Source organism: Cyrtonyx montezumae, unplaced genomic scaffold, assembly GCF_038088225.1.
Source record: "Cyrtonyx montezumae isolate F1298 unplaced genomic scaffold, pur_monq_1.0 scaffold_3, whole genome shotgun sequence".
Lineage (NCBI taxonomy): Eukaryota > Metazoa > Chordata > Aves > Galliformes > Odontophoridae > Cyrtonyx > Cyrtonyx montezumae.
The window spans coordinates 158,784,780-158,797,697 of record NW_027072034.1 but is presented as its reverse complement, the minus strand read 5'-3'; the positions used below and the strand labels follow the sequence as shown (position 1 = coordinate 158,797,697).

Below are 12,918 nucleotides of genomic sequence, written 5' to 3'. Positions count from 1 at the left end.
CAGAGTATTTTTCACTTTTCTTCCCTCGTTTTTTTCTCAAATAAAACCAAACAACAAACCTGCCTGATATTTTCTCATTGAAGCTTCACACTGCTCTTATGCAGTACAGTTTACAGCAAGAAAAATGAAAATGCATCTATACTCAGAGGGTACAACCTCAGACCCATATGGCCTTTTCACTAAGAGTGTTGTGGACAGTTTCTTCTCATGGAGAAACTACCAATTCACTCTTCAGCCACTGACTCAGTGCTGCCCACCCATTCTCAGTTGTTTATTCAGAGACAAAAAAAGAAAAACAGCAAGGAAAAAGCATGCACGTGCAAAAGAAAATCCTTTTTCTTTGCTGTCATGCTGTTCATGCCACAGTTCAATTAGTGTCCAGCAGCTTGGCCTTGAAACTTTCTCTGAAATAGGATCGATCTGGAGTAACACAGTCTTGTGGCTGTTTGTAGCTGAATCAGCATGAACACAGACTTTGCAGCTCAGATGCCTCCTAGCAAAGTAAAGCTGTCATGTCGTGTCAACAGGACTGACAACGTGTCCTTGCACTGATTCACTTGATCCCATGAGAGAGCTGGCCACTAGGTTGATCCCAAGCTTTCATAGAGTCATATCATAGCCTCTACTGAGTTGGAAGGGACCCTTAAATGTCATCTAGTCCAACTCTCCTGCAACGACCAAGGACATTTACAGCTAAATCAGGCTTGCTTTCCTTCAGCCATTCTCTGCTATAGCAGTCCACTAAATCCCTTTCATACATCTCTTCCTCCTTCAGTGGGCTAGATACAGCCGGCTATTGCATAACCCTAATTATGTTACTGTTGTAATTGCGTCTGCCGTCTGCAGCACATGGATTCGTTACAAGCTTTTCATATGCTAAAATGATTATTAATGAGTGCAGTCCCAACCCAGTGACGGCACAACAACAGGCATGACAAAAAAGATCTTTTGGAAGGCAATTAGCTCCATGCTAAGCTTCCTAAACCACAGCTCACACTGGAAATGCTCAGACTGCAGAAAAAATCATTGGCAACACGGCTTTTCTCTTCACTTTGATGAGTTAATGAGCTACTGAGTGGCAGCAGGAGCAGTTATTTTTGAGAAACAGCACCATGAAGAAGTCTCTGGAGTTGGTGATGAAGAGAACAGCAAATGCCCTGCCCCTCCCACAAACAGAGGGCAAGACGTATTCCCAAATCACTATGGTATTGCTTTCCTAAGGAAAATTAGACAAAACCAAACAATACGAAAAACAAAACAAAACAAAAAAACCCAAACAAAGCAGAAACTTCCCAGGGAAAGTTGGGGTTGTTTAAGTAACAGGAACAATCATTTTGTTGAGACTAAGCGGGAGCATTGCTATGCCCATTGCTATGGGCTGTCCTGCTCAAGCAGGCTGGGATGTGCTGCTGTGGTAGTGATACATATGAAGTCACATCTGTATGGCCTAGTGATCCTCCCATCACCGTAGTGAGTTGCTGATGTGCTTGTGCCAAGGTCATTACAGATTCAAAGAATCATATAATCATCTGAGTTGGAAGGGACCATTTAAGGTCATCTGGTCCAACTCTCCTGCAATGAACAGGGACACTTAGAGCTAGAACAGGTTGTGCAGAGCCCCATCCAGCCTGATGCTGAATATCTCTCGAGATAGGGCATCCATCATATCTCTGGGCATTGAGATTCCTCCCAGTTTCTCAAGGCTTTTATTGTTTCTGATATTTAATAAGCAAATTTTCCCTGATGCATCAGAGAATGAGCAGCCTTGTGTTAAGAAGTCATCTCCCCCTGTGATTCAGGGGAAACTCCAGCATGTAAGAAGGATCTTTAGATATGTATCTGTGGTGGTTTCACACTGATGGGCAGCTAAGCTCTACAGCACCACTCTCTCACCCTCCCTTGTCAAAAGACCAGTGGGAGAAAATAAGGTGAAAAAAACTCATAGGTTGAGATAAGGACAGGGACATCACCCACCAGTTATCCTCACGAACAAAACAGTCTCAGCATAAGGGAGATAAAGGTAAGACCAAAACAGAAAGAAACTAAAAGCAAACTAAATACACCTTCCCATCATCTTCTACCTCCTCCCCGTGAGCAGCAGAGGGAATATGGTCAGTCCATGATGTTCAATTTCTGTCACTTATTCTTGATCACTCTCTGCCCCTGTTCCAGCATGAAGTCCCTCTGGTGGAATGCTGTTCTTCCTAAAATGATCCTGTATGGACTTCTCACAGGCTGCAGTTCCTCAAGAAGTACTTTAGTGTGTGTCCTTATCACAGGAGTGTGTTGCTTCAGCATGGGCTCCTCTCCACATTCTGCAACTCCAGGGTCTGCTCCGGCAGTACTGCATCCAGGCCTGAGGCCTCAACATAGGAAAGATGTGAAACTTTTGGAGAGGGTCCAGAGAAAGATGGTGAAGATGATGAGAGGGCTGGAGCACCTCTCCTACAAAGACAAGCTGAGGCTCATTCATGCAAGGGAGGGTTCCCTGGGCTGCAGCGTCCTTCAGGCTGCATCCATCTGCTCTACAGTGGGTTTCCTCCACGAGGAGATCTGTTCTACATAGTACCCCATGGGCTGTAAGGGGATAGCATGCTCGACCATGGGCTTCTTCACAGGTTCTGGCCTCCTTTGAGCCATGTTCACCAAGTGCTTCATCGTGGGCTACTCCTCTCCAAAAGCTGCAGCTCCAGCCCAGGGCCTGCTCATGTGGGGATTTCCATGGGCTGCAGACTCTTGTAGTCCACATCCACCTGCTACGCCACAGGCTCTTCCACCAGCTGATCTTCACATGCTACCCCATTGGCTGAGTAGGACATTCTGCTCCACCACAGCCCTTTCTGAGCCTGTGGTCTCCTTCAGGCTTCATCCATCCTGTTGGCTGCACTCAGGGAATTCTTCTCCCTGTCTGTATATATATCTGTTATTGCCTTGACTCAAGTGCAGCACCTTGCACTCAGCCTTTTTGAACTTCATTAGGTTTACATGGGCTCACCTTTCTGGTCCGTCCAGGTCCCTCTGGATTGTTTCCCTTCCTTCTGTTGTGTCAAGTACATCACTCAGCTTGGTGTCATCAGTGAACTTGCTGAGGGTGCACTCGATCCCATCAGCTATGTCATTGATAAAGATGTTGACAAGAACAGATATCAAGACAGACCCCTATGGGACACCACAAATAGGTTTTATGCTCTTTTCCTGATCCAGAGGCCATCAGTTGAGGGGTGCCCACAGGAGCTGCATTGTTGAGGAGCATCTTCCCCTGCAATGCCTCACATTTTAGCTTTAGTGTGAAAGCTGTTAGATGCAAGGGCAAAGGAAAGCAGTATACAGGCAGTCTTACAAATACTGGCAGTGAAAATTCAAGGACCTCTGGGATTTGGTGACAGCTTCACGTTGGTTTTGAAAGCATTAGAAGTATGTAAATGGCAGAGAGACCCTAAGTACCTCTAAGGATCTGGGCTCGAATAGAAGGTAAATAAAGACTCAGCAGGAACGTTGTCATCTGCCTGCTAGGATGCTTAAATATACACATTTATAATTTCTTTAGATAGCACAATGATGACTTCATTAGAAACACTTCTGTATAAATAAATCATTTGCCCATCGCAGAGTTATGATGAAGGGAGATTATATGTCTTCTTTCTGTACTAGCAGACAGGTCGGATTACTGGTACGTGCTTTTTTATTTATTTCCTTTTTTTTCTCACCACTTCCATACTATCTTGGTTTGCAGTCTTAATGGGAAAATACTTCATAGCTGTGTGATGAGGCAAACCGAGGGAGATAAAATCACAGAATCATAGAATTGCTCAGGTTGGAAGAGACGTTCAAGATCATCAAGTCTAACTGCAACTGAACCATACTACTCTTAACAACCCATGGCTAAATCATGTCCCTGGGCACTACATCCAGATGGCTTTTAACACATTCAGGAATGGTGACTCAACCACATCCCTTCGGAGTCCATTCCAGTGCTTAACCCTTTCTGTAAAGAAGTTTCTCATGATATCCAAGCTTGACCTTCTCTGGTGCAACTTGAGACTGTTTCCCCTTGTCCTGTCACCTGTCACCAGTGAAAAGAGACCAACTCAGCTCTCACTGCAATCATCTTTCAGGTATTTGAAGAGAACAATGAGGTCTCCCCTCAGCCTTCTCTTCCCCAGACGAAACATCCCCATCTCTTTCAGTCACTCCTCCTAGGGCATATTCTCCAGGCCCTTCACCAGCCTTGTTGCCTTTCTTTGGACCTGCTCCAGCATCTCAATGTCCTTTCTGTGTTGAGATGCCCAAAACCGAACACAGCACTCAAGGTGGGGCCTCACCAGTATGGGGGCAGGATTACTTCCCAAGTCCTGCTCACCACACCATTCCTGATACAGGCCAGGATACCATTGGCCTTCTTGGCCTCTTGGGCGCACTGCTGGCTCATATTCAGCTGACTGTCCACCAGATACCAACTGTCCATCAGTACACCACTTTTGTGTGACAGTGGGTGATGGCCTGTTAACTCAGCACGCTGAAATCACAGCTTGAGAGTTTTTCATGGTTGGAGAGAAAAGGAAGTCTACAACAGTTGGAGTTCAAATGATTGCATCCTGTCCTCTCCTTCAGGGAGCACTGTGTGCTGCTCTTTGTTGTTCATATAAATCGTGGTAATTTCATGTTGCTAGGAGAATCTCTCTGCAGGGCTTGGAAAGGAACTGGGGAGCTTTCAGACTTTTGTGAGTCAGAGACACAGGAGAGCATTTCTACCAAGTGAAAAGGAGACATGAGAAAGTTGGAGAAGCTTACTGTATGTGTGCCCATGTTTCACATTTAGGAAGCTCCAATCCCTGCACCCACTATCCCACAGATATTAGATGAAGGAGTATTTCAACTGGTTGCAAGAGCCAGACTGGAAAACAGAGAACAATGCTACTGCTTTCCTCCACCAGCCTTATTTATTGTTGTAGTGATGTAATCCCCTTCACTTTTTACTTCATCCAGCAGGAGAGTACCTATGCAATATTCATAAGGAATTGGGCTCTTCTCCATGGGTTCTTCTTAGGCAACAGAAATCAGTGCATTTCACTGCATTGCAGACTTTTTTCTTTTTGTTTCCCCAAAGGTCTATGAAATGTGTTGTTGCATGTGAATGTAGTTTCCTTTTGAGTGCCAAGGCACACCTTGTGTTTAGGCTGAAAGACTCCAGGGTTCTCAGTAATGCACTTTGCCCTTGTGGATCCTGAAATAGCTCTCATGGATTCTACAGTTCCCTTATACTTCCTCTTATCAGAAGTGTGTGCAAAATAGGTCTGGTTCTGTCTATCCACTGATGTTTGGATCTGTTTGAGTTTGCTGGGATTGGCAAAGGTCTTGAAATTTCTATTCATCCCACTCTTCAATTCCTACTGGAGGTAGTTCAGTAAGACAGGTTCTCACGGGGTTTTCAGCTGTCTCCTTTCCTCATACACAGCTGTTCAGGCCCAAATGGGTTTGCAGGTTAGGCAATTTATGAAGTAAAATTAAGCTCAGAACGCTCATTATTAAAGTATTGGGACTGGACAATAGTTAGAGCAGGGACTGAATTAGAATGGGATTTTTGGCTTTTCCTGAGCCCAGAAGACAAGAAGATCTGCCTTCAAGGAGAGTATTGCTGTGCAAGCTGGAAGCTGCTGTACAGTTTATGAAGTTTGCATTAGATTTTGTGATGAAACTGAGTCTAGACCTGGAAGCAGTCAGGCTAGAAAACTTTGCACGGAGGTGAGAGAAAGACCTCTGACTTCTGTGCCTTTCTCTACTGAGGGTTACATCAGCCCATCTCTCTGCAAAACCAGGATAATGACTGAGATCAACACAATGCAATCAATGAGGATGGGACCGTGGGGCACAAAATGAGACTGAAGACACACTGGAGCTTTCTGGTGTGGAGGGGTTTCCTACCAGTGCTCTTGCACTCTGTTGTTTTCCATGGGAGACTTCTGCAGCTGCTCACCCCACTGTTGCAGAGAGTATTTTCCCACTTGTATGTCTGAAGGATCCTTATCATACAGCACTTCAGCATCCAATTTCTCTGCAGTGGAAGGCAGCCTCCATCTCAGCAGGTGTCTCGATGCTGTTTACAGGACACCTGTCAGCTCTTTTGGCTCCCTGTCCCCTCTGCCTCCTAATTATAAATTTGTGGATTGCTGCAGCTATGGGCTTTTTTTCTTCTCTCTCTCTCTCTCTCTTTTTTTTTTTTTTTTTTGTTCCTTGTGCACAAAATGTCAAATTGCAGAAATTAAAAATGTAAATGATGGCGTCTAATTAACCAGTTGACAGCAGAGCACAGCTGCAAGTGACAGTGACTGATTACCTTCTGCAAACCTTGTCCTCCAAGACCTGCCTTACTCAGGGGATGAAGGACTTCAAAAATAGCAACTTCCTTAAAGAGACATTGCTCTGCTGAGAAATTCTGATGCGTGGGCAATGGTCCTGGAGGTCTCCATGTCCTTTGTATAAAGCCTGTCCTCTTGAACTCGAGGGAGGAAGATTTTCCCCAGTCAGAGCGGGGATGAGGACGGAATCCTATTGCTATAAATGTGATGTGAGGCTAGCAACATAGCTGTTGCTGGAATAGACTGGTTTGAGTGGGGAAGATGGATAATCTTAGAAACATATGCAGACTTAATAGTATAAATGTCACAAACATGCATGCAAGGGGAGTTTTTTGTGTGAGAGCAGAAGCCTGAGCTCTCAGAGGGTAATGAGACCAATGGGACTTCTACGTGGAATTGGAGGTGTTCAAAGCCCTTGAGTGCCTGACAATAGAGTCCAAGATCAGTAGATAATGCTTATTTATTTGACAACATGGATGAAGTTTACAAGATGTCCTTTGGGATTTCAGACTTAGAATAGGGTTGAGTGATTACGACATTTATCTATTATTCAGGAATAGTGGCTCCATCTAATTTCTGTTTCAGTCATCTCCTTCACTGTAATAGAAGAGTATGACAAGGAATATCATTGATGCCGTATAAGAACCTGAGAGTGTTAAGCTTATTCTTTATTGTTGATGGCTTTCAGTCCTTGTCTCCATCCCCTGTCCCTTCAAGAAACACCTGTAATTCTCTCCCCCAGGTACTATTCAGACATTGCCAAAATGCCAGCAATCAGTGACCAGGACATGAATGCGTACTTGGCTGAGCAGTCTCGCATGCATATGAATGAGTTCAACACTATGAGTGCACTCTCAGAAATATACTCCTACGTTGGCAAGTACAGCGAGGAGGTAAGAGCCTTGGAAAGGGAGAAGTTCTGCAGAACCGTTGGACAATCAACCCATTCTGGTGGCTCAGCATATGTCACAGCTGCCTTTCTTCATCCTGGATGAGAGGATGATGGATTTAAGGAATAAAAAGCTAAATCTGGGATCTGGAGAGTTTGGGTTTGTTGGTTTCCCAAGGGCTCTTCCATCTGATTCACCTTTATTTTTTGACATTGGTCATTCAAAATTAACTGGTTTTAGCTGATGATCAGAGAAGCCCTTCATAAACTCTTCATCACACATGTCCAAAAGTTGTTGCAGCATATATGCCCAGTGCCATTGATGATATCCTAAAGCACCTATCAAACATGAAACAGGTGTGTTATGGGTATCAAAGACCAGGTGAGATGCCTTAGAACATCTGAAGTGGCAAAGTAAGGTAATAAATAAATCTACCAAATAATTGATCTTCAGGATGCTAATCCATTTGATCAATTGCTAAGCAGAGGTTTGCATTCAGCCACATCAACACCAAACTGCCTGCCTAATTCCCTTCTGGCTGACTGACCTGCATCATGATCTAAGTTAATTCTGGGGCTCACCTTTAGGGAAAACTAACCCTCATCTGTTGCTGAATGATACTGGACTTAGTTGTTTTGGAAAATAACAATAGAAACAGAGCCACATCACTTCTTTCTCTCTCTTTTTCCAGATCCTTGGAGCCCTCGATCAAGATGACCAAGCTGGGAAACAGAAACTTGCCTACAAACTTGAACAAGTCATAACCCTCATGAGCATAGACAGCTGAGAACTGTCCTGCCAGGGACACCCTGGGAGGGATAAACCAAGTCGTGCCTCACTCAAGATCATCATCTTTACCAAGTGCAAGTTTTGATTGGCTGTAAGCAGAGTCACCTGAACAGCACTCCTCTCTCTCTCATTTCTTTCTCTTTCAAAATCTGTGGACAAAGTGAGAAATCCCCGGGGGCTAAGAGAAAAGATTGCAGAGGAATCTTGGCTCTGGGGATATCAAGACATTTGGGGGAAGCTCTCATTTTCACAGCTTCCCCTCTGCCTTTATTCTACAAAACAAAACAATTCCACAGAAACAAAACAAGACAGAACAAACCCCTCCCCCAGCATCACATCATCACTCTGCAGATGGGAAATTGAGAGGTCACCTCTGTCATGCTGCTTTAACTGCCCTCCTAAGGATGTAGCCTCTGGAGTGGACATAGAAATGAACTCAGTATTACTAAATGTCTCCCCAAGGGGAAGGCAGCTTGCCTGCAGGGATCCCGAAGGGTAGAAGGAAATAAAGATCCTCTCCTGCAGAGCCATTGCAACTCTATCTCTTGATAGGGACCCAATGGGAGAGGAACACCAAGGCTCTCCACAAAATGCCACAGCTCCGTCCAGAGTGGGAACATTGTGGCTCTTATCTGCCTGGGCAAACAGCGGTGTAGTTGCTCTCTTGGGGCAGTAGAAGGGTCAAGAAGGGAGGAAGGAGACCAACAGTCTCCTGCCCATGTGATTCATATGGTTATTCTTATTTTTCAAAGAGACCTGTGTTCCCCTCCGTCTTTCCCATTGTGTCCTGTTGGTTGTAGCACTGCTGCAAAAATGCTCTCTCTTCTCAGTGGCATCCCGTCGGTGGTGTTTCTGTTCCTTCTGGCAATGGACAGCACAGCATCTCCCTTATCCCCACCTCAACTTGGAAAGTAGGAACCACAAGTCTCACTTTGTTCCAGACAAGGAGCTTGGCCTCAAAAACCAACCAGAGGTTTTTTTGTTGTTGTCGTTGTTTTTAAGCAGTTTGTTCTTTTCATTTTATTTCCACAACTGAAACAAAACTATTGTTTTCTTTGGTGGAATATCAGAAGGATACTAAAGGGCTTGCTGTGAAGCAAGGTAGTGCATAGGACAGATGGTAGAAGCTTCCTTCAAAGCCACTCCGAAGAGGAAATGTCATCGCACAGTTTGGAAGAAAATCTTGAAGGAAACCCAAATGAAACACTGCAGAATATTCTTCAGTCTAGATACTCCCAATGAAAGTGCATGTTTTCTGAAGGTCCATGAACCACTGTAAGCTTATTTGCCTTTTGATGCCTACTCCTGGCCCTTGCTCTTTTCCATGTCTGGAACCAGAAGGCCTTGTTGAAGGCACAGTTGCTGACTGTGATGTGTTTGCTCTCTCTTTGCACTTCCTATCCCTTCAGAGATCATCGTCATCACAGAACAAGGGTGGGTGATTACCTTGTTCTTACCTCTGTTTGGCTCCTCCAGAAGAACTACATCTCAATCTATTTCAATGCCAACCAAATAGGAATGAGCTCCTGCATCCCTTCTGCGTTTGGCTGGTTTCTCATGCAGCTGCTGGCCTGTTTAACACTGTGGTTCAATGCAGTGGGAGAACCATCCCTGCAGAGCCTTGAGAGAACTGGAGAACCTTGGATCTGGTATACCACAGAGGCAGAAGCCATGTCTGTGTTCATCTCACCTGAATGATGCTCACTCGCAACTGGAGGATTGGCCTCGTGCAATGAAGAATCAGTTCTCATCCATCTTTCACTATCCCCCAAGCTTCAGCCAGGGATTTACTTTGCACCTGGATAGGTGAAGGGGTAAAGACAGGGTGTGTAAATTGATTATGGAACAAGTGTATTTGGTTTTATTCATGCCTCTTGCTAGCAAACCTGAACCTCTTCAGAGCAATGGCTCATAAGTGTGTGTAAAGAAGGAAGTGGTGCAAGCAGGAGTCAGATAGCAAGCAGATTTCATTCAGCCAAACATACACTTGTAAGCAAGTCTTTCTAAAACCATTTAAAGAACAGCAGTCCAAAACTGGGTGCATGTGTGGGGGAAGAATATCACAAGATTCATATTGAAACAGCAAACCTAGGGACACGTCTTGGTTTTAAAACCCCAGACATTTTTCTCTTGATTATAATTATTATTATTTTGTGTGTGTGCGTGTGTGTGTATCTGTGCATGCGTGTGCATTATTTCCTTCTTAATTTTGCTTGCTTTCTGTTTGATCACTGAGCTGATGGACTCATCATGCACCTTATGGACATCTCAGCATTTTTAAGAGGCCTGCGCAATGGGGATGATTGGTTTGGTTGGCTCTGCCATGGTTTTGTTGATCCATTTTGTAATGTTGGGGCATGTTCCAGATCCATTGATTATGGCTGTGAAAGTGGGGTAAATGTCCCACCAGAGCCAGTGGTAAGAAAATACAATAACAACACAAACACAGTATTTTTTATAAGTACATAAAAAGGAAAATTAAAAAAAAAAAAAAAAAGGAAGAAACCAAAGGTTTTGACAAACAAAGTGCCACAAAAGATAAATATGGACCCTATTGTCATGCCTTGTACTCACAGATGGAAGGTAGGAGTCTAAGGACAAATAGCTGGCTTGGAGGGAAGTGGTTATGAGTGATGGGCTATACTGCCTGGACATGCGCACACAAAAGGAAAAAGAAGCTGTTAAAAAAAAAAAAAGAAAAAGAAAATGAAATCAAAATGAACTGGTGTAATCCTGCACTGTTACTGAAGTCAGAGGAACACCACAGGGGAAATCTGAGACTCACCTTGCTTCTTTTTGATGTTTTCAGGGCTGTGTTTTTGTTTTATTATGGTTGTTTTCCATTGTTGCTGGTTTATTTCCTCTTGCTGGTACAGAGTTTTTAAGCTGTAAAAAATATACATATATGTCAAGAAAAACTTGAACACCTCAGAGACACTGAGAATGATACACTTAGGGGAAATGGGAAACGCTGTGAGATTAGTATCTTAATCCCTCCCAAATTCCCATTTAGGCATTTCCTTTTTCTCTCAACTCTCCTCTCTCTCCTAGACCCAGGATTTGAAAGAAAATGTTGTATTTCAACTCTCTTTCATCTCCTTTTCATTTTCCTTCTTCGTTTTCTTTTTTAACTTTGGTGCTTAAGCTGGTTTTGGTTTTCACTTGGAAAAATGGTCCAGAATTGTGATGTAAATGTGTAGGCTTTGTCCTCTGTCCCATTTGGTGTCCTCCTCCTTTCCATCCACTGATCCAGCATCTACCACAGTCTATGAGAGGTCTTGGCAACTTTCTTCCCAGCCTCATCTGTTGAGCTAATTATTTTTCTAAATGCATGTAAAATACAATTAAAAACAAAGACACAAGCAGAAGAATGATCCCTACTATGACTTGGATGGGTTCTTTGCCTTGTTATCCCCCAACTCCTTACTTTACCACAAGCTTGACAAAAAGTGTGCCATGTAAGTTGTATTTCACACCAGTTTTCAAGCCTCGCAGTCAGGACAGGAGTCAAAACTCCCAGAAGTCAACAGGTTCCTGGAATCCAAAACATACAAAATAATAGGCTGATGTATAGATTTTTTTCTCAAACGCTGCAATCAACACAATGAATGCTTGCATTTTCAGTATCATCAGAAATAGGGAAAGAATGTGTGAAGACTCCCTGCGGTCTTACTCAAAGAGCAGAGTTTTTTCCACTGCAGAGTTTGCTTTGGGAATTTGTGTCTAGGTTTGAGGAGCAAAAACCATTCTGCAACATACCATGTCCTCTTTGTGAGTGCATTCACCTATCAATGTCACAGCGAGCTGAGGCACAATTCATCATGTCATGTGCTTTTGCAGACTGAGCTTTCCAGTAAATGGAGTTGTGGGAAGAGTTATGTATTATCTGGAAGAAGGTGTTAGAGATTGGTAGTGCTTGAACGGCAGCACATAAGAACTAGGGAAGAGGAGAAATGTGGACTCTCAAGGCCATTTTCATCTCCTAATACACATCAGTCCTTCTCTTCCCACACTTCACTCTGTACTGAACATATTTGAAGATTTGGTCCAGCACTGCATACACTGGGCTTAAGCTGATTTTCTCCGTCTTAACCGCTGCAGTTGTCTTGCCATACCACTCAACACTAGAGAACATAAAAAGTAGTTTCAACATGAAGAGGATTTACTTTGTAGAATTTGGACTGGTGTTCATTTTAATTGAAATGTGCTTACTGAAGTTTTTGGATTTTGTGCACTAGCCCATGAGGATTCACCTTACAGAGAAAAAGACAAGAAAATCACATTGTTGTTTTAATTATTTTTAATTATGCTATTGAAAATGGTTAGATATAGAAATAGGAATCCACGACCACTCTCACTGTTGAGTAATCCAACCTAAATAGTACACAGAATCATAAAATTATAGAATGATTTGGTTGGAAGAGACCTTTAAGATCATCTGGCTCCAACCCCCTGCTATAGGCAGGGACACCTCCCACCAGACCAAGTTGCTCAAAGCCCCATCCAACCTGGCCTTGAATGCTTCCAGGGAGGGGGCATTCACAACCTCACTGAGCAATATTAGCTAAATGCTGGGATACTTAAGGTGTAACTACCTAAGAAAAAGCAGATTATGCCAAGAGCAAAATTGTTTTAAAGTAAGCCACAACACAAAATGAAGATCTGTATTTTCACACAGAATATGAAGAGCTTTGAAAAGAAATATCACTGTGTGGAATACTCTTCCAAAGGATGTCTGAAATCCTGAAAGGACTGAGTTCTAGGGCTTCTCTTTGTGGGGCATACAGTTGTGTCTCCACAAAGGGCCCCTGAGTCCAAGGACTATCACTGAGGAAAAAGCGTGGGCTGCTGGAGATGATCAGAACTCTTTTCTCACATCACCA

General features: G+C 43.6%; 1 protein-coding gene across 1 annotated transcript in view; it reads left to right on the top strand.

Moving 5' to 3' along the window:
- The window catches only part of PLXNA4 (plexin A4), a 451,631-nt gene extending 440,878 nt beyond the window's left edge, over nucleotides 1-10,753 (top strand). Inside the window, exons 31-32 of the mRNA XM_065743801.1 lie at nucleotides 7,099-7,249; nucleotides 7,938-10,753. Coding sequence (XP_065599873.1) covers nucleotides 7,099-7,249; nucleotides 7,938-8,033 — 247 coding nt within the window. The 3' untranslated portion in view covers nucleotides 8,034-10,753. The remainder of the gene's footprint in view (nucleotides 1-7,098; nucleotides 7,250-7,937) is intronic.
- The last annotated feature ends 2,165 nt before the right edge of the window (nucleotides 10,754-12,918 follow it).